The sequence below is a fragment of the Cryptomeria japonica genome, chromosome 2 (assembly GCF_030272615.1).
Source record: "Cryptomeria japonica chromosome 2, Sugi_1.0, whole genome shotgun sequence".
NCBI classification, from domain to species: domain Eukaryota; kingdom Viridiplantae; phylum Streptophyta; class Pinopsida; order Cupressales; family Cupressaceae; genus Cryptomeria; species Cryptomeria japonica.
The window spans coordinates 54,219,298-54,241,378 of record NC_081406.1 but is presented as its reverse complement, the minus strand read 5'-3'; the positions used below and the strand labels follow the sequence as shown (position 1 = coordinate 54,241,378).

At 35.9% G+C, this 22,081-nt stretch overlaps 1 protein-coding gene across 1 annotated transcript in view; it reads right to left on the bottom strand.

The window, feature by feature from the left end:
- The window catches only part of LOC131073706 (threonine--tRNA ligase, chloroplastic/mitochondrial 2), a 74,971-nt gene that overhangs the window by 33,251 nt on the left and 19,639 nt on the right, over positions 1-22,081 (bottom strand). The window contains exons 3-4 of the mRNA XM_058010205.2: positions 16,261-16,407; positions 15,935-16,082 (exon numbers count right to left, since the gene is read on the bottom strand). Of these exons, the coding sequence (XP_057866188.2) occupies positions 15,935-16,082; positions 16,261-16,407 (295 nt within the window). The remainder of the gene's footprint in view (positions 1-15,934; positions 16,083-16,260; positions 16,408-22,081) is intronic.

Genomic DNA, 22,081 nt, shown 5'->3' with positions numbered 1-22,081 from the left:
CATGGCATTCACCCTAGAAGCAAGCATAGAAGAAGGAGAAGCAAGTGTGAGTGTGAATACTTCTCATTCCAAGGGGTCAAAGAGAAAGGAAGGACCTGAGAAGAAAGAACCATCCAAGAAGAAACAAAAGGTGAATCATGATCATCCATCGAGTACTTCTTCTAGACATGAAAAGGAAATAAGTCAGGGAGAGGATCAAAGAGAGAAGGTGTATGAAGTAGATGAGTCTATGGAATCCACAGTGTAGAATGATAAACAAGACAAAGGACGAACACCTCAGCACTCATCAAGTCAGTCTCTTCCTCTCCAAATTGGTGCTAATGAGCAACAAGAAGAAAAGAATGATGATGAAGCAACATCTCCTTTCAGAGCCGAGAGACCTTTGCCTGGGGAAATACAGGTAAGGGAAAGAAAGTCTTCCATTCCAGATTGGCTAAAAGAAAGACTGACAAGGGTAGTTGTAGTTGAGGAGGAAGAACAAATATTTGATTTGGAAAGTCTCATAGGAAACTCCCAAGAAGAAATCGAAAAAGAAAAAGGCTACAAAGATGTCAAAGGTAATTAGAGATGATGCAGGATCCAGGAAGATACAATTAGCTACACCAGCAGTAGACAAGTATGAGGATGAGATTATGGCAGAAGAATATGATTTAGAAACATTTGATCTTGGTCCACTTACCTCCGAGCAAGCCATGGAAGAAGCGACTGATTCAGTGAGAGCAGTTAATGATAAACTCAAGGAAGAGATGGAAAAGAATAAGAGGTTGGAAAAGGTGGTTAGAGCCTGGAGGAAATATTTTAGCCACCTTAATCAACCATTAAGGCGACAAGATCCAACAATATCACCCTTGCATGCACTCCCTCATGAGTCAATAAGTGAGGCAGAAAAGATGAAAAACTTAGCCCAACTCATGAGTTCATGGATTGATGAATCCTACAGGGTAGCTATGGAATTTGTAACAAGAATGATGAAGACAGTCCACAAGGCTATCCAAGTCCTTGAGATCATTCATAATCTTTTGATAACTGTAGATGCATTCACTCACACTAGAGACATTGTCATCCCTGTATTACAAGTGGTAAGAAGGACGTCAAGGCAGGTTTTAGCACAAGAGAAGATAATTGATGGAGGAACCCATAATCTTCTACAATGGTCAACTTTGCTCCAAATGAAGGAAGTTCTATTCGAAGACATCAATAGTAGATGCAACCAAGTTGAGGGCACTATCCATCCTATTCGGGATAAGGTGTTTGATGTATTATGTACAATCCTTCACAGAAGGATAGAGATCGAAACAGATGTGGATATCCAAGAATTGAAAGGCAGGATCAAGATTATTTTTTGCAAAGAGGAGAACATGATCACAGAAAAGCACCGAGATCAGATGTATGCTACTATGTTCCTAATCAAGAAAACAAAAGAACTAGAGCATGGATGGGAGATGACCCTTCTTGCAGCTTTTGACCAGGTCCTTCACTTGGAAGAGCCGATGAAGAACCTGCATGAGATTCCCATTGCTGAGATCGAGGGGATTACGTCCAGATTCATTGAATATGCCAGAAAAGAACATAGAAGAGGGAACAAAATTCTAGATGAAAAGTTGTTATGAAATGATGTGGCAATTCAATTCCTATTGGGCTATTTTTCTTGTTATTTGTGCCAATTTCTATTGGCTATGGGATGATAATACTTATCTAAATAGGGTCTTTTTTGTAACAAACCCTAATTAGGGTTTAGGTGTCAAGATCTCAACCTTTGATCTTCTTTAGATCCAGGCGGTTCATTGTATTTGAGAATGCTATATAAGCCCTCACTCAATTCATTTTAAAGAGTTAGAGAAAAGAGAAAAAAAAGATTAAGATTGTTAGCAGCAGAAAAAGTAGTGAAGAGAGAAAGTTGAACAATTGTTGTTTTATTTTGCTATGAGATCAATGAAATATTGAAGTTATGGTGTTTTGTTGCAATCCTTATGGCTATTTTCATGGTTGTTTATCTTCTTGAATCACTCTTAGTAGAGATAGTACTTAAATTTTAGAATTAGATTGAAGGACGAATGTTGTGTTTGATCTTTGGTAAAACTCATACTCCAAACCACTAGCTCCTTACTGATTGTAAGCACGCCTTGTGTGGTCAACTGGAGATATTGAAATTGTTTAAAAGTTCAATCATTATTAGAGATATTGATATGTATCTTATTGATAGTATCTATTCCATTGATGATTTGAAAATCATTGAAACCCCTTGGAAGATCGCACCGATTCCAGTAGAGTTGTAATCTTTTGGCAATACTGAAATTGGTAGAGTTTTACCAAGGCCACTCCTCATTTAGTCATTCCTAGGCTTAGTTTAGCATCGCCTTCTTAAACCCCCTATCTTTTGCCTTTTTTTTGAAACATCAGTTAATATTAGGAGAATCCAGTTTCCTCATTGAAAAGTAATTGCAAGAACAAGCTTTCTTAGAAAGACCACTGGTGCTTATCCATAAGTTGAGAACCTACATACAGAACCTTGGAGTTGCTCCGATTGATCCTTCTGCGAGATCTTTAGCAGTCAGGGAAACTTTATTCAAGAGAGGATAAGATACCTCTAGGTATTTTATTTTGTGTTTGGTCGTGTACAAAAGACACATCAACACATTGGTAAGCTTTTTAGGGTGCTAACCACCATATCCTCTTCTTCCATCTTGCGACCAATGGCCTCCAATTGATCGCGAATGTCCTTGATCTTCATGAGATGCTCCTACAAAGACATCTTGTCATCCATCATTATTGAAAACAACATATTCTTCAAAAAGAATGCTCTACCCTTGTCTAACGTTCCATGAGACACTTCAGATGCGTCCAATCTCCATGGTGGTCTTGCTAGACGTGTACTTCAGGATGAATTTTGTCAATGACTAATAACTTGATGAGCATAATAGCTTCCCAATTGCGCTCATCGAACTTGTCCTGCTCTTTGCCAGCCACCATGGGATAAGCAGTTTTACCCAAAATGATCTGATTGAGGCACCAATACTTGAAAATTGTGAGCATGCATTGTTTCCATGTGTTGTAATTCTTGTCATTGAAGCATTGATTGCTTTCCAACATAATGTTGGTCAACAACACCATCCCTCCAGTCTTCTAATGAACAAAAAACCAGGTCAAAGAGGAGCTACAGCAGCAAACTTTGAAAATTTTGATTTTTCAAGTCAAAATTAGTCAAAACCCTTTTGGCACAGATCTTGAGGTGCTGATTTTTTTATATTAAAGATATGGTATAAACATACATAGAGATATACTCACAATAGTCAAGGGGCAGATTAGTTTTGCCTCAAAATGAACCAAAAAATAATAAAGTGACTGCCTCACAGGGCCTCAACTTGATCAACCAAACTCTATAACATGACTTCTTGTAAAATAGATATTGTAGACACCTAAAAATGGTTAACACTTGCAGTGTCAAACTTTAACATGTCTGTGTTACCTTCTTTTAGGGTTTTCGCACTCACTAACACTTCCTCTAAGTCGTGCATTTGATCTTTATCACTTGTTGGCATTGTGTCATTCTTCTGCATTCTTTTCCTATTCGATTCCATTTTCTCAAATTTGATTTAGGTCTTATCAATGTCAAATCCTAATTCTCAATTTGTGATCGTGATCAGCCTTTTATATCAATTGGGCATCATTTTAACCCTAATTAGTGTCAATTAGGGTTTGTCTTCAATCATTATCATTTTCAATATCAATCCTCTTTCAGTCAATTGTCAATCAATTTGCATCATTTTCAATTGTCATCATCAATTTCTATCAATCTTGATCAATTCGTCATCGATCTCTATCAATTTTCAATCATTGTCATTTATCATTATCAATCCTTGTCAATTTTGATTGATTCGTCATCGGTCCCAATCCTTGTCAATCTTGATCAATTTATCATCAGTCCCTATCCTTATCGATTTGATCAATTTTTGGTCCTTATCAAATTATTTCGCTATTCATGTCCATCATCATTTATTAATCATGTTAATCTAAGCATGATATCATCTTGACTTATGTCTCTCTCTTAGGGTTGAATAATTCTTTAATTATTACTCCTTTACTAACATCTCTCTTTAGGTTAAATGAGTTCATTTCATTTATCCTAGGTCGTGTCACAATTAAATATTTAATTTAATTGGCTAATTTCCCTTTTGTGGGCTAATTAATATATGAAAAGTTATTAATTATTCCCACATTTCTCTCCCTAAATTTTCTCCTAATTTTGTCATAATTTGTCATCCTTGATTTCATGCTTCCCATTCTCTATAATTTCTCCCACCAATTTCTCCACTAATTCCTCAAATCATGAAGCTACAATTGCTCCTAATTTGTCATAATCAATTGGCTACAATTGCTCTTAATTTGTCATAAGTCATGAGGCATAAATCTCTCCTCAATTTTGTCATGAGTTTGTCATAGCAAGTTGTCATAATTTGTCATTCAATTATGCCAATTTTGAATCAATTTGCCTCTTTCATTTGCCTTGATTTTCTCATATCATTTTGGTGACCAATTTCTCTATAAATTGAGTCTTTTTTTTAATGATTTTAAACCACGTTTCAAGTATCCTTACGCTGTGAAAATCACTTTGCTATCATTTTGTCATTATCTAGCTTTCAATACACTTGTGTTTGTAAGTGAGAGCCACACACATTTGAAGGAGAAAGAAAAACAATGGAAGGGAATGGAAGAAATGCTTGCATTGGTTTGTGTTTGTTTTGAGCATTTCGTTTTCCATACTTCTATTGATTGTGATTAGGGTTACTTTCATGATGTTTGCTTTTGTGGTTGGCTTTATAATGTCATGATGTTTTTGCCCAATTCCCTATCTACAGATACAACTTCAAACATTGATAATGCTGATATATACAAACTACATGTGCTGATATATAATTGTATCATCTAATTCAGCAGGCTGTACCCCTTTATGATTACCATCTGCACTTTTGCCTTCATTGTACTCTCTAATAAAATCTTGTAGTCCTCTCACAAACAGTCTGTAGTCCTCCCTATTGTATGCCCATATGAAGTCTCTGCAATGTTGACTCTGTTGGTGTCATCTACCATGAAATTGTCAAATTTGAATCTGGAAATGCTTAGCGTAATGATTACGGACAAAGCAACATTATCATAGATGAGTCTCTTATAAGACTCAAGAAGCACCCTTCTGACCTCCTGTAACTTGTCCTCATCCCGTATTAACCAGATTTGCCATAAAATTTCAATTGATAAAATAAGCCAAAACATGTTATAATTCTTCTTCATAACATGAATGCTTCCAAATAAAATTTCAGAGAAAACAATATTATTATTCCAACCTTTCAACCTGGAGCAAAAGATGTTCCAAATTTCCTTAGCAATAAAACATTCAAAGAAGATGTGTTCAATGTTTTCAGGGATCCTGCGTATGCTGCAACTATTAATGCTATTATTATCATTAAACACTTTATAGGGAAGTCTCTGCAATAAAAGAAGCCATTTGAAGCATACCTTTTTAGGCTCAACATTATTATTCCACGGACTGGTGAAAATATCATTCCATTTTTCCTCAGGCAAGTTCAAATTTCAATTCTAATTAAGGTAATTAATCATATTAGAATTACAACACAAAGAATTATAAATATGCTTACCTTTGATAGCCCTGAGGGCTGTCCCATCAGCCCATTTATAATAAACAAATCTGTCATCAATCCTGGAATAGTTCGTAGGCAGGTGGAAGTGAGCACAGGCATCTCTAATGATGGTGCAAGTCCTTCAATTGGAGGAGGGGAGATCATACTCAAGACTCGATGAGGTCCAAGACTTAAGCTTACCATCTTGGAGGATGTCACCAAATCTCTTAATGCCCTTAATGAACTATTTTTTTTGCAGAACAGCCTTGGAGGAGAGCAAGTGGTTTATCCTTGTGAACAAGGTTCCACCAGATTGATCTTTCCCCACAAATTTCATTGTCCTCAGAAACAATGTCATTATGGGTAATAAGAACTCTAACCTCCTCCCACGCCTTCCAAATAGTCTTAAATACATTGGATCCTACAGGTGATATCGGGAAAGAGCCAACAAAGAGATCATTGAGAGGAAGAAATTTCAAGGTTTTAGCTTTTTTTTGGGACACAGAGATGAATGTTGTTTCTCACCACCACTTTCCAGGGTTCCTCACCATCCAATGCTTTGAATATCCACTTGGCAGCATTCCTTGCAACCTGAGATCTTTCAACCCTAATCCACCCCTTCTCCTTTCTAAACAACACCATTGCAACTTAACAGAGTGCTGCTTGTTTTTATCTTTGCCATTCGACCAGAGAAATCTCCTAATCTGTTTTTAAATATCATTTATCTAGTAACTGCTAAATAGCCAAACTAAGAAATAATACAAACTATATCATGAGAGAATCTTTTGGCAAACTTGCATTTTGAGAGCAAGAGTGAGAAATTGTTTGTTCCATTAGCCCAACTTATGTTCAATCTCAGTTTTGATCCAAAGCCACATATCTTTAATGCATGGATTGACGGCAAATGGAATACCAAGATATCTCATTTGTCAAGAGGGCCATCGCCACTAAAAAATGTATTTTGTCAACCAATGAGGGGAATTTTCATCCCATCCTAACATGATAGATTTGGAATTGGAGATGTTTGCTCCAGAGGCTTCAAAGAACAGGTTCAATTTCCCCAAGAGAGCATCCATATTGTCCTCTTTGAGTTCAATAAATAGGGCAGTATCATCTGCAAATTGTATGTTAAGTAGATCTTCATTGTTAGGAAGATTGATACCTTTGACTCCTAGTGAGAGAGATGTGTCCCTTAGGAGGTAGAAAATGGCATCTGCTGCAATAACAAACAAGGCAGGGGCAAAAGGGCAGCCTTGCCTAATGGATCTTTCTAATAATAAGACCCCTAATTTTTTATTTATTTTTAAAAAAATCATTCAAAAAGAACCCACAATGATAAAAACAAAAAGATCTGCTGGTAGAAACCCTAGGTCACCAAAATCTTCAACAAAATTTGTTGTCTTAAAACAAAGCCTGTCGCGAGAGAAATAAACCGTCGTAGAATGAAGAAGAGCGGACGCGAAAAAGAGAAGAGCTGTCATGCGGAAAAGATTTTGACCCAGTCATCATGCAAGAAGAAAACACAAATTTGAGAATCCCATCACGATTTTCACCATACCTGCCGTAGGTGATAAAATGCACAAAAACCTTTTTGTCACACAACCTGAACAATAATACCGATGCGAGCAGAAGAAAAGACCTCGCAAACTCCCGCTAGAGAATTCCCACAATTTCTTAATAAAATTTGCGATTTTGAAAACCCTAGACTTTTGCAGATTGACAAAGACAATTGGTTTTATTTCTAAAAAATCGAAAAACTTCTAAAACTTTCTCAAAAATCTTTAAGGATTGACCAAGAATTTTGTTGTTCCACTAATTTTATTGTTCAAAACAAAATTCGCCAAAAAATTTAGCCTGCTCTTACCATAAAATGGTATTTGATATTAAACAATGGAGACGAAAGGCTCCTTAAATAACAAATTACAAATGATGTTTCTCTAAGAGAAACAATCGTGAACTAAACTAAACTAAGAAACAGGAAAGTTTCTAATATTACATAAATGACCATTAAATAAGACAATAATTATTTTAATAGTTTTTCCTATAGTAATTTCTTTATCTTCTACTTTGATTTTCTTGTTTTGTTTCCAAACAACTATTTTGTTCCTTTAATTTGTCATTGATATATTTTCCTTTACCAATTTCAACCACACATTTAGAAAGCTTCTATGTTCTATCACATTACAATACAAAGTGTGTAACTTGTAGAAAATGGCTAATATTAAAACAGTCCATTCATACCATAGCCCTTACCAATAAATCCCAAGGTTCAATCGTGAACTTAAACCCACAGACTCTTCCCTGGCCAGTTCAAATGCCCCAAACAAATGTGCACCATAGATCTTAAATCCAACAGTCTACAGGCTTCTCAAGAAAAGATTCCCTTATAAGTAAAGCAGAGCAGACCCTGCTGACATGCTACTCTTGTAAGTTTCAAGAAGAGAAAACATTTGGAAACACTGAAAAATTCTGCCAGCCCTCAACTAGATAATTATAAGACTGCATACTCAAAACCCCAAAGTCTTTATGAAAGGGATGTTGTGCCTTTTGGGTTATTAAGTACTGCCCCTTTATATTTCCAGATAAGAATGGATGATGCCTTCCAGCATTTAAAAAAGTATTGTGTTGTATACTTCGACGATATCATTACATCTTCCAACTCTGAGGATAATCGTGCACAGCATGCAGAACTTTTGTTTGAAAATTGAAACTATAAAGAAAAATAGAAGTTGTTTGTTTGAAAAATAGATGGTCATTGGAAGCACCAACATTGAATTCTAAGAGCTGCACGTGGATCAAGATAAAATAAGGCTACAAGCCCATATCTTGACCAAAATTTAAGAATTTTCCAGTATTCTTGAAGGTCAGAAGAAAATCCAAAGATTTTAAGTGGTTTAAATTATATGTCACCATTCTATCAAGGTCTAGCAGCTTGAAGACGTACACTCCAAAAAATATTGAAGAACAAAGGTCCTCACTTGGATGATTCAGGGATAGAGGCCGTCATACAAATCAAGAAGAGATAGACATATGCTACCAACTCTACAAATGCCACAACTTGGTATTTCACTTGTTTTATGTACAGATGCTTCTGAAACTACTTGATCTACTATCTTGACACAAGAATATCCTAATGGAAAAAAGGAGACCCGTGAATTAAGATCCAAAACCTTCTCCAAGACATAACAGAATTATCATATTTATGAGAAGGAAATCCTTGCAGTCAAGAGACATGTAGAAAAGTTTAAAATCTTTCTTAAGCCTAAACATTTTATTGTATGAACTGAAAGCCAGGCTGTAAGGAACTTCCAAAAGCATAATCCAAACAAGGATATTAATCAAGGAAGAATTGTCATATGGTATTTTGAGTTTCAGAGTTATGATTTCACCATTCCTGGGATAAAAAAGCAAGACAATCTAGAAGCTGATGCCCTCACCAGAGAATTTACAGCAGCAGCAACAATTTTTCAAGAACCAAGAGAAGATCCATTTTTGAAAACTGAAATTATTGAAAGCTTACTTGATAGTTGGTATTTGAATAAATAAATAAATGAGTTAAAAGGTTTGAATCCAGGATAGTTGGGCTTTCAGATGGGAAAACCATGGTGAATATTTCTTTAAAGAAATGGATCATTGTAAAATTCCTTAATAAGACAGATGACGTATAAATGTTTCACCCAGATTATAAGTGTTTCATTCAATTTAACAGACTGCTTAAGAATTTAATAATACAGCTCTTGTCATTCCAGAATTAATTCTCTTAGCATCTATCGACAGTCATTAAATACATACAATTTGGGAGTTTAATGATGCACCTGCTAGACTGCTGAGGTTATTTGTGCTATCTCCATGTCTGCTGACTACCTGGATGATTTCCATATATTCCTTGTCCTAACTGTAGATGACTCTCCGTGCCTCCCCGTGTCAAATACGATATAAACTCCGCTCCACGGCCTTCCTTTTAACGCATTGTCTCCCTTCTGCGGCTCTCGCTACGCATTCCCGGTTAATCGCGATTGTCACGATTGCTCATTGTTTGCTATGATTTTCAATATATCAATTCTGTCGGACCCATACGCACAGAAAGAACATGTTAAACACGCCTCACCCGATATCGGGTCTTCCAGAGATGGATGAAACTTTGCACCGTTCTTGTGTACGAAGGGATGAATAGAACCGGCGAACCTCCTGCGTGCTTTCCCTCCAATGTTCGCTTGCCCAACGATGCTCTTACAATTCGGCTCCTGGTAATGACGGCACTGCACCAATGACGTGGTTCTTCCCACTGAAAGTTTGCAGAGCTTGCCAAACTTGCCAACGAGCGTCTCTGTAAAGTTTTCGTCCCGAGTCACGATGCCACAAATTCCAGTAGGCCAGTTGCAGGCTGGCGAAAGGATTAATTCAATATATTTGATGTCCCGCAGACTATCAAATATTTACTCCAAGCAATATGCTATTTCATACTTTTTCCTCCCCTCCTCCTAACGTGAGCCCATCCTTTATTGACAACAATTAGTTGAATTCCCGTAATAGTTAGGAATTCCCGTAATAGTTAGACTAATTACGGCTAAAAAATACATATCTTATAAATATTAATTATTTATATCATTGAATGGGAACTTAATATAAAATAATTAATATTCTATGCATACGTGATACTTATTAGGGAAACTTATTAGGGGACATGACAATCATGCAGATGGTCCTATTGCTATCTGATTAAGAATTTCTTGCAATTTTGATCTATATATAAGAAAGATAAGTATTCTATGGTGGCCTCCACATTCACGAAGGAATCTGTTAAAAGTTTGCCATTTACATTTTGTAAGCAGTTTGAATTTTGGCAGATATCCTTTTGAAGAGCAAGAAGATGTCTTTGGTTCTCTCTTTTTTTGAATTGCATATCGATTACAAACTGTAATGTCCCATTTTTGGGATGAGATGGTTATGATCGGATTAGCCTATTATTGGCCTTCATAGGCTAAGACTGACGGTTAGAGGGTCCCACTTGGCAGTGCAGGAGGCTTATTCCCATTCCGGAGATCAAAATTATTCAGGATTGCTCTTCGTTTGGTTCAGTTTGGCACACTTACAATTTATAGTAAGTGACTATTTCAGGAAAAGTCATGGTTTCTATTTATAACAGGGCACCTTGACAGGCTATGATTGCAATGTCGATCTCTTGCACAACTAGTTTGATCAAATAATGAGGGATTTACTATTTATAGTAAATTAGTGGTTGATAGAGAGGGACCCTTACTATTTTTAGTAAGGCAGTTGGATGCGTAGTGGGAACAATGGTTGACCTCCAAGTTCAGAGGAGACAGAGAGATAATGAGTAATCAATGAGATATTAAAATTATAATGGCATTTAATGATATTATTTCTTAATGATTATATTATAAAGTTATTATTTAACTTTATAAAATGTCATTAAGAGTGGGGCCATTATAGCATTAAATGACTTTATGATATGATGACTTAAACGGGGGGGTTAAAGAGTATTTAAGTTGTTTTCATAAAGTGACTTTATAAAATGACAATATAAAGTCATTTTAATCAATTAATAAGGCAGTTGGATGCGTAGTGGGAACAATGGTTGACCTCCAGGTTCAGAGGAGACAAAGAGATAATGAGTAATCAATGAGATATTAAAATTATAATGGCATTTAATGATATTATTTCTTAATGATTATATTATAAAGTTATTATTTAACTTTATAAAATGTCATTAAGAGTGGGGCCATTATAGCATTAAATGACTTTATGATATGATGACTTAAACGGGGGGGTTAAAGAGTATTTAAGTTGTTTTCATAAAGTGACTTTATAAAATGACAATATAAAGTCATTTTAATTAATAAAGCTCTCCAGCTTGTTCAAGAAGCTACTTCATAAGGAGGAATTAAAAATAAAGGAGGATTTATCCCACATTGAGCGTGAAGATTGATTTGGAGTTTGAGGAGTCTTTATAAACAAGCTTGTCTTCCTTCAAGAGCATGATATATGTGAATTCTATATGGAAGCCATTTCTTCTTGTCTCTGAAAGTCAGTGACTGGTTAGTTTCTAAGGACAAAAATCCTAGAAAGCCGAAGGTTGGATGCAAACCCAGACATTCTAAGTAGAGTGGATTTATATCAAAGTCCATCATTGGGTTTAATGCATGAGTTTGGATTCATATGTAGCTGAGACAGCGACCATTTGAAGAGCAGAACAAAAATACAGATTTCTGAGCATAAAAAGCATATTTGTGCAAGGGTTTGAACATATTTTGAAAGTATATTCATTGCAGACCTGTAGCTTCATTTTGGGCAGCCACTGTTAATCAGAATCAAGCTTTAATTTGCTGCTACAGTCAAGCGATTCACCCAGCAGTAGCACGTGGTCTATTTCTTTGTAATGTCCCCTTCTCAGGCATGATGTTTCAGTTGACCGATGGCCTATTTCGGAGACCCATAGGCTACTCAATGGGTGAAATTAGGGTTTCCAGTTTTGGAGGTTGTTGTTGCTCGTGAATTAGAGTTTGGATCGCAGATTCTTTCTGGGTTTTCAGAGGGCTTCGCAATGGTATGTCCGGCTTTGCGTTCCGAGCACTTTTTGGAATTCTATTTCTGGCAGTGGTCCTGTTTATTTCGGCACAGTTGGTTCCCTTCTTCAGTTGGTTCAGTTGGCTTCGTCACTTTTGGCCTTGGGATGTTTTTGGAGAGCTAAGTTCTTTTCATTTAAATAATGTTATGTTTTAATGTTATATTTTAAAGTTGACCCCTTGGCCTAGCTTCATCACTTCGAGTTGTTTTAAAAGGTGGTCTTCAAGGGTGGACGCATCATGGAAGGTATTTAATATTTCCTAAGGTCTAAAATCTTGCTTATGAAAAGGGGTGCCAACTTTATGAAGAGAAGTGAATTTAAATAAAGGTTAATTAAAGCTTTTAAAAGTGGCGCCATCTCTTGGAGGAAAATAAAAATGTGAAATTAGGGCGCACTTTATAGAAGCCTCTTGAGATTCCTTGTTAAGCTTATAAATGGAGGCCTCTTCCCTTCATTTGGGCATCTTATGTCCATTGTAATGTTACTCTGTCGGAATGGTATTGGGGTTGCTTCGAGGAATGAATGCCTCCTAGCCTTGGCATTGCTTCTTGCTTGAAAGATAGCAACTAGTGGTGATTTAGTGTAGTTGTGAGAGTTTGTAGTGGGGATTGCATTGTAGCTTGAGTTGTGCTTGAAGTTCAGTTATTTGCATTTCATTTCATTTTCGGGAGTCGCGGTTAGCAGGGCAGATTTGTAGTTTCACTCATATATTTCAAAATAAAAACATATTCATTCTGGGTATTGCATATTTCCTCTTGTTTTGGCTGGGCACTCCTTTGTGCAAATTTGTAGATTCTAATATGAAGTGTTTTATTTTATAGAGAAGAATCGCCATTCTTGCTTGGCGTCACTGCTGGGAATTGCCTTGGGGTTCGTGTTAAATAACCTGTTGGGTTTATGTCTGATTTTTTGGTATTGGTTTGGTCGCCTCCTTCATAGGAAGCCATTGCTTTTGGTTTTGGGTCATTCAGACTAGTATTGAGAGAGTAATGAGCATTTTAGTGATTCCATGGTGTTGCTGATTAAGCATTTCAAGTGCAGGTCTGTCATAAATCAGAATATTAAGATTGATCCTTGAGAAGAATTTCTTGGACTTATCATTTTTGTTAAGCCCGGGAGAGTCTTCTATATTGTTGCAGCATTGTATAGTCTTAATCTTATGATCTTGGCAAGCATTCACTATCAAATTGTAAGCTGAACAGTAGTACTGGCAGCATTTCTTCTCATTTTCATTTCACGCTTGTTATTTACATTTAATTCCATTTCTAAGTTCTTAGCATCTCCGCCATATGGTAGCTCCATTCCCACCCTGGGTTTGAAAGCACATGCTTGGTGTCGAGTTTTCCTTTCAGCAGTTGTAATTGTAAAGATCCGATGACCATATGTTAGTCCATCTTGGGCACATTCTTGGTTAGAGTTGCTTTCAGCATGCACTAAGATCCTCTGACCATATGTTAGTCCATTTTGGGCACATTCTTGGTTAGAGTTACTTTTAGAATGCTTTAAGACCCTCTAACCATATGCTCACGCCTTGCCCAACCCAAGATCCTGGTGTACATTCTTGGTTAGAGTTGTATTCCGCATCGTTTTGGTTTAAGTGCTAACCCTAACGGATGTGTGTTGCATTACTTTTTGTAATTGAAAAATTGAAAAAATTGGTCTGGGATATTTCATTCTTGGCCCAACACCTAAGTCTATAGGCTGTTTTCATTACCATGGGGGATGCATTAGGCAATGCAGGCCTGATTGAAGGTTTATATGCTGAATTTATACTTCCAGCTGCTAAGCGTGTTGGAGAAGGACCAAATCGATCACCTTCTTGTGCTTCAATCTGTCCTACTCTCAGTGTCCAGCTTGTTGATGATCATTGGCATTCATCTCAACATGGTGACCATCATTTGCAGCATACAGCTATATACCAGGTTCCTGTAATTTGCTATCATTAGAGAATTTTATGCTATATCATTGTAAATACTTGGGTTGGACAATATTAATTAAGGTCTCCATTGCTGCTGTCAATAGAATTCTTGTTTATTTGCATGGTTAGTGTGATAGTGCAATCATTAGTTTGTTTCCAGATTTCTTTGTGCATTGCACTTGCATATAATATATGTATCCCAAACACAAAACTTCATTGCAAACTCAAAAACCATAGAAACCCCAAACAAACAAACACCTTCAGAAACTAAAAATCAGTAGCATTATCGGAATTTTTGAGTTGAGGAGAACAGAGGTTTTTCTGAGTTTGCCATTTACGTTTTGTAAGCAGTTTGAATTTTGGCAGATATCCTTTTGAAGAGCAAAAAGATGTCTTTGGTTCTCTCTTTTTTTGAATTGCATATCGATTACAAACATTTTGCTCATACAAGCATTGACCTGAGACCAATACAAGCTCCTTACAAGCAAACTGTCTTTGGTTCTCATCAACCAGAAATGGCAGAATTATTTGACAAAATTAAGCCACAATTTTTTATCTCAAATTGCAAATTGAAATGTACGGCATTCTAGGATATAATATTATCCTCTAAACTAGAACATGTTACCTGAAGTGTTTTTTCAATGATGGAGAGGAAAAAATAAGGTTTGCACTTGTCGCCAAGAGAATAGAATATGACCAGATGGATCACAAGTTTTTTTCAACTTGTTCATGTTACTTTCCTTGCTATACAAGCAGATTATGATGACATCTATCTCATGAAGTAGAAGACCTTTATGGTGTGTCAATAAAGCTGCTAAGGAAGGACTTAGAATATGAAGACCTTTATCATGTATCAGTAAAGTTGCAAAAAATAGGGCCTAGGAGTAATGGAAGACATAGTGGATCCTGCCCATATGTCAAATAATGTTTGCCTTTTCCTGTTCATCAAGAATCTTTGTAAATTTGTTTTTTCTTAGTGCATTTGCTCTTGCTTCCTTCTGTGATCAAGCATCTTGTTTTGGTTCATCAATCCCACTTATAAATACAAGGAGTTTGAAATCATTCTCATTGAATGTTGAAGGAATTAGAGTCATAGGGAGTCAAAGAGATGTATGCTCTTAGCTTGTGCTGCATGAAATCTTACCAATCAAAAATTTCAGTATGGCTTAATAATTCCATATCGGCTTGACCAATACAGTATTGTAATAACTATTGTTATTGCAATATATGAGTTCTTGTGTTTGCGAGTCTACATTTAGGATTTTCTCTTCAGTTATCATCACTTTGTCCCATCCCAAGCCATATCAAAACACAAACATAATTGGACATAGATATTTGCAAATGCAAACACACTATCATAATCATATTGAATAATAGAAATATAGAAGTATTAATAAAAACAAGGATGTAGAGAGGATCAATTATTGCTCAGATGATGTTTTTCTCATGAATAGATATGATGAAATTTCAGTCTTAGTATATACAAAGGATTACTGCACTACCGCACTAAATCCAATTAAAGAAGAGTGTGTGGGTAAAACTCAATCTAAAGACTAAGAAGTAGAATTACTTCCCTTTTGATTATTTGCATATAAATATTGAGTCATAGCTTCAATTAAATGCATCTAGCAAACAGACAAAGTGCTTGTTGTGACTCTTAAACAAACTATTTCAAACGAAGGGGGCTATCATTTTCCACCACCATGCTAGAATTCACATTTTAAGAGATTCCTATTATTAGAAAATCCATTTTAAGGAGGGAAAATAAAGGACCAATACAGCTTTTGCTCTTACCAATATGGTAGATAGTGATTGGTTCAGATTTAATGCTTTCAAGAATTTCCAATTTGTATGGCTCATTGATGGCCCTTATCCGTTGCTCTGCTTCCTCCCTGGAAACCTCTTCCCTTATTAGAGGTAGATTTTTCTTTATTATATAATCCTACAAGCAATGTCACGTCAATGGCAGTCCTTAGGGTCTGTTAGCTTCATTTTTTCCTTGCACTAAAATCAGCGATATTATGAGTCACTATAAATGTAAAAACAGGAAACTCTGCAATCTACAGACCATAATTTTTTAAATTATTAATAATCTACTAACACACAAACATAACATTTACCATTTCTTTCTTGATTTTCTTCAGATCCTTGTCTGCTATAGGCTGCATATCAAAATCATAATAAAAACCCCTTTCAATCCATGGACCTATTGTAACCTTAGCATCAGGAAAAGCTTTTTGCACTGCCATGGCCAGCACATGAGCACTCTGCAATCACGTATACTGTTAATATTAGATTTTGTAAAGTTAGGCAACCTCATTATAACCAATTCAAATTAACTAGTATCATACAAACTATTGTGTCATAGCTTCTACAAATGATATTGCAAACTCACTAAATAAAATTAAACACTTCCTTAGGCATAAGGTAATTACAAAATCCGGGGCAATCAACTTAATTATGACTCTAGGCAAAGCACAGATGATAATTCTCCAAAGAAAAGAGAGAAAGAATTATGTTACAAAACAACATCTGCACTTTAGCTATAACCTGTTTTGACACATCAACCCCTGCTTTTCCACAAAGCTGTCCCCTTTAGAAAAACATGAATTGGATGGACCCATACTTGTCTGATTTCAACCTTCAGAAATCCCATTTGAATTTCCAATTTCAAAAGCATAAAATTAGTAGAATGCAAATCTCAGTTGCCTATGTGATAAAATTAAGTTGGCTCTATGATAATATGAAAATTAAACCCAATTGTGAACGTAAATGGTATTTTGTTATTATGATATGTTAACGCATGTGCTGCTGACTTAGTCTGTTATTCTAATTGTTGACTATGGTAGTGTAAGTTATCGTATGGATATAAACAATTAAACCCCAACTGACAGCAGTTGGTCTTTCAAATAGTAATTCCACAGTCATGAAAAGGGCATTGATTTATACAAGGTCCTCCATGTCTACCACTTACAATGCAATTGAACACTACCTCTGAAATAAAGCATCAATTGTTACATTATTGAGCAACCTTTCTTTGCATGAATTTGCTAGTCTTATCTTGTAATACAAATAATTGCATTGGTAGTGCGGTTTCATTAGGTAACGTATGGTGCAGTTGCCTTTGTGAAGCCAGATCAAATTGAATAGAGTCAAAGTCAAGCAATAATTATTGACAGCACAACAAGACGATGGAAATGTAGAAGCAAATGGGCCAGCTGATATGAGATTCTTCGACATACAAGAACAGAAAGATGATCAGCTTACCCAAGACCTTAGGTAATTGTGGGAACTTCCCGTCTAAGAGGACATCTATAAAAATCAGTAAGAAACCAAGTACTCACAGAATCCATATGTATTAACTTGTCTGTAACTTAAGAAGTTGATCAATTGTTGGATAATCTGTCTGTACTCCTAGCAAGGCACTGTATATTCTTGCAAGACAGTGAAGAGACAACAATACAAAGAGAGTTGTCATCAGTGTTAAGAGTAACAACCTTGTTGCTCTGAAGGTGTCCTTCCTTCAGCGGTGCACCAGTACACTGGAAAATCCCCTAAGCAGAGAATCATACCCAGCAGCAACCTTGGTATCTGTGCTGGTGGGTTGAAGGCACAGTCAAGAGCTGCACTAGCATGGTGCAGCATTGTGGTAGAGTTCACCTCATTTTCTGTGCAGCAGAGAGGTTTCATGTGAAGGCATGGCAACATTTGGTAGGCATCCTTGTGATAGAGGTTAGAACTGCTGTTCCAAGTTAGAAAGGCACTGATTTTGTTATGTTTCCAGACTAGGCACTTTGCATGAGAAGTTTCTATTTTTGCAGTGAGTTAACTGCTGTTTCTGATTTAAAAGTTTCAGTTCACAGATATGCCTTGCAGGTAGGAGAATTTGCACCCATGCTACTTCAGATTTAGAAGTCCTAAGTTTAGACCTTTTTTTTGGTTTTTCTTGGAATGTAGTGTATTGGATGCATTCATCTATAAAAGAAAGGCAGGGATGTGAGTGATTAATGCTCATATCAAATCATTCCTGTTTTGAGCTAGTGAAATGTATTCCCTTTCAACTTAATGAGAAGACAGTTGCAGGTTTGAAAGTTCAATACTGTGTATTCACTATTCACTTCAGTGTGATACATTTGTAGATTCTTGTACTCAGAATCAGCAGTTTTAGTAGGAGTTATTATGTTTAAGTTTCCTACAGTTTAGGGTTTAATCTTCTAGGTACAGAATCTGCTAACCATTATCTGAAAACTTTAAGTCAGGAGGAAGAAGAATGAAGTAAGGACCAATGTCATATCCCAAAAGATTCAAACCACTAAACTTGAAAAAAGGCTGGAGAAGAAGACATTGTGAACAGGGGGTGGACAATGAAATCAAACGATCAATTAAACAGGTGGAACAACAAGAATGGAAAGGGCTGCGATAAGGAGTCAACTCCAATTCCATCAAAACAATGTCAAAGACAAAGTGAAATTCAAGGCCAAAGTGTAAGCCCAATACCCAGTCATGAACAAAGAAATCAATGAGTTCAACCGACTGAGGATGTTAGTTTATGTAAGATTTGCCAAAAAAGCAAATAAACCGAAAATTTTGACAACAAGAATAACCACAATAGCAAGAGCATAACGATGATTGCAGAATGCAATATGATAGTTATTCCAAAAAAGAGTATGCAGAAAGATTACGATAAACCATCTAATAGATGGATGGAGTACAATTATATAGGCCTGTTAGATTCATGAGTCAGGATGACATGTATCCAATAAGTCATTAGTTAACTCCTAATTAGGTCAGTTAACTTCGTCAGTTGAAACAAAGGTAGCCTTGATTGTATACAGGTGGCAATTAATTACCATCAACCGTGCATTGATACAGCAGTTGTGGCACTTAATGACCACAAATCTAGGGTTACACATCACTACTAGTTAATTTAGCAAATGCAACCTACCTAAGTTATTTTATCCTAGATGCATAATATGCAATTAAATAAATATCTAATGCAAATAAATTAATAAATGAACACAACCCCATAAGCATAGCTTTAGGTTCATAGAAACAGGTCTCAGCAAATGTGTAGCCATGTTAGGTATGCACATACAAGCATTACCCACTCAAAAGAAGAGAAAGGAGAAACCCCCCTTCATACATGAGGGAAAAACTCCACCTAAGAGAGAGAAAAGATGAATTAGCTATCTTATAGTCCCTTTAAGATATGACACATGAATGCCTCCACACAAATGAGAGAGAATGTAGATGGAAATAGTCACATAGGTCTCTCAAATTCCAATTCAATAGGCGGAATGAAGGGAGGTATCAAGATGAAAATCTTTGAAACTGCTCAAACTTCTTCATGTCAATGCTAAGAGGTGTCAAGATCTTATCAAGAGTCTTAGGCCTAATCAAAGATGACATTTTGAAACCATGTGGAACATGATGCAAAACCAGTGTTCAACTGAGTTTCGAAATGGGAGGACAGGGGGATAGGGAGATGGGTTTCAGGGATAGGGGGACCAAGGGCCTAAGTTTGGGGATAGTGGGGGGACAGTGACGGGGCGGTGCTGGGGTGTCGTGCTAATATACATATAGTACTTGAAAACAAGTTATGAAAAGATGTATAAGAATTACATTTCAAATGAAAATTTGGCAAATTAGTAAAATTGCAAATACTAAATACTAAGATTTAAGATTTCCATTTTAATTTTAAATACTTGAATAATAAATAAAATTTGACAAATGAAATTGTCAAATTGGAAATTTCTATTATATTGAACATATCATAGATGAAAAAATCTGCAAAAAAACGTTTAACTCCCAATTTATCGCAAGTTGTTTATGGCCATGATTTAATCTGCAAAAAACTCTTGGGTGTTTTTTTGAAAAAATCAGGGCAATTTATTGGAAAAAATCGCGAAAAATCAGAAGAAAAACTCAAATAATTCTAAGTATGAGATGAGCTGAAAATCGATTTATTCATTCATCAATGTGTATGAGATGAGCTGAAAAATTGAAAGTCTTTGTGTGCACATGCCAATGCCAGCTATTGAACAAAGTATTTATTTTATGGAAGATGTCAAGTAGAGGAGAACTTTAATTCTATAGAGGAGATTCAAGGAATGCAAATCCTCTATAATATGTATTGCACTCAAATTCATTTAGAGGTTGCACCTATTTTTTGGTATATGATATGTATTTAACTCAAAATTTGATTTATATATGATGGAAATCAGTAAAATGTTCTACAAATTCAGTGTATATGTGTGTTTTTCAGGAATATTTTAAGAGTTATATATTTTCAGATGTTCGATAAATTTGTTGAGTTTTTGCCGATTTTTTGCCGAGTCCCGAGTTTTCAAAAATTTTGGGCCAAAAGAGTAATTGCCAAGTAAGAGTTTTTCATCTTTGGAAAATATCATAAGATGGTTACAATGAGTAGCATGAAAATATCATAAAGATGATTACAATGAGTAGCATAATATCAAAATAAGTACAAAATGTCAAAATGTAGTGAAGGGGCCTCTAATCATCCCCAAACTCCTCATCACTAGAACTGTTGGACTCCTCACGGTCAAGATCTGCCAAACTAACACCAACCAGCCTTACATCTGAAGCCGTAGCATCCTCTGTAATGTCCCCTACTAGGTTTAGGCCTGTTTTCACCATAATTAATCTATTTCAATATACTAAAATTGATTGAGAGACTAATCATGAAGCCATTCATTGATAGTCTTCAATTTATTAGTGATTAACAAGTGCTTTTTATTTTCCTCATTAGATGATTAATTTCATTATTCATAGTTCTTAATATAGATATCAGCCCCTGCTACTACTTCAGTTTTAAGGGAGAAGGGTCTATGTATGTTACCAAAGCGCTTAGGGACCAAATACAATAGGTTCCCTCAAAGTTTACAAATCCAAGCCCTTACCTATCTTGGGTCTATACCCTCAAGGTTTATGGGTCACTGATCCCCACCCTATCTTGGGACTTAACCTATTGCTTGGATTTAGACTGCCCCTCTTTGGAACATCTCAATCCCCAACTTCTTAAATACTGACAGTAGTAACAAGCATTATATATAAACATATTCTTCTTACTTGTATTAACTTAAGGGTTCTTTCTGTTTTACATTCTAATATTGTTATTCGTTTGATCAAACACTCTCTCTCTCTCTCTCTCTCTCTCTCTCTCTCTCACTCTCATATATATATATATATATTAAGTATGACCGCCATACATATTGCAGTCTATATTAATATTACTACTAAATTCTGCATAAGAACATTATCAGGCTTCATATATTAAGCTTACATATTAAATACATCCCCATGCATACCACCAAGAACAAAGATGTTACTGCCTGTAGTTCAATGACAATTCTAATCTGATCTGATCGATGGTGATGTCACTGGAGGCTTTTGATTCCTTTCCTTTATATCTCTCAATGTGAGGGAGAGGTCACAACTCTTCATCATGAACGCCCTTTGGCAAGAGACACACCCTTTCACCATTAGCACCCTTTGAAAGAGTGCAACTCTTCATTGTTTCTGCCCTTTGAAAGGGGCACAACCTTTCACAATCAGATATGCACTTCTTATTTAAATCAGATCTGCACTTCTGATTCCCAAATTATCCCCCTCTCGAATGAGGCTCTCTTCTCTCTTTTATATCTCATGTTTGAGGGAGTCGCAACTTTTCATTCCATGTCTTTTGACCATTGATTAACTTAATCAAATATTAATTATATTCGTTTATGTTTTTTTATTTTAATTTTATTTTATTCTTTTGCATTTTAATTTTATTATTATTATTTACCATTAAATTCTATTTCAAAGTGGGGACATTACAGTCTGCCTCACTCAAGATTGCTTGTCCTCAAGCAATGTCAGTTTTAATTTTCTCAAACTGAGCCATCTACTAATATGACAATTCCCCAAATCAAACTTTGG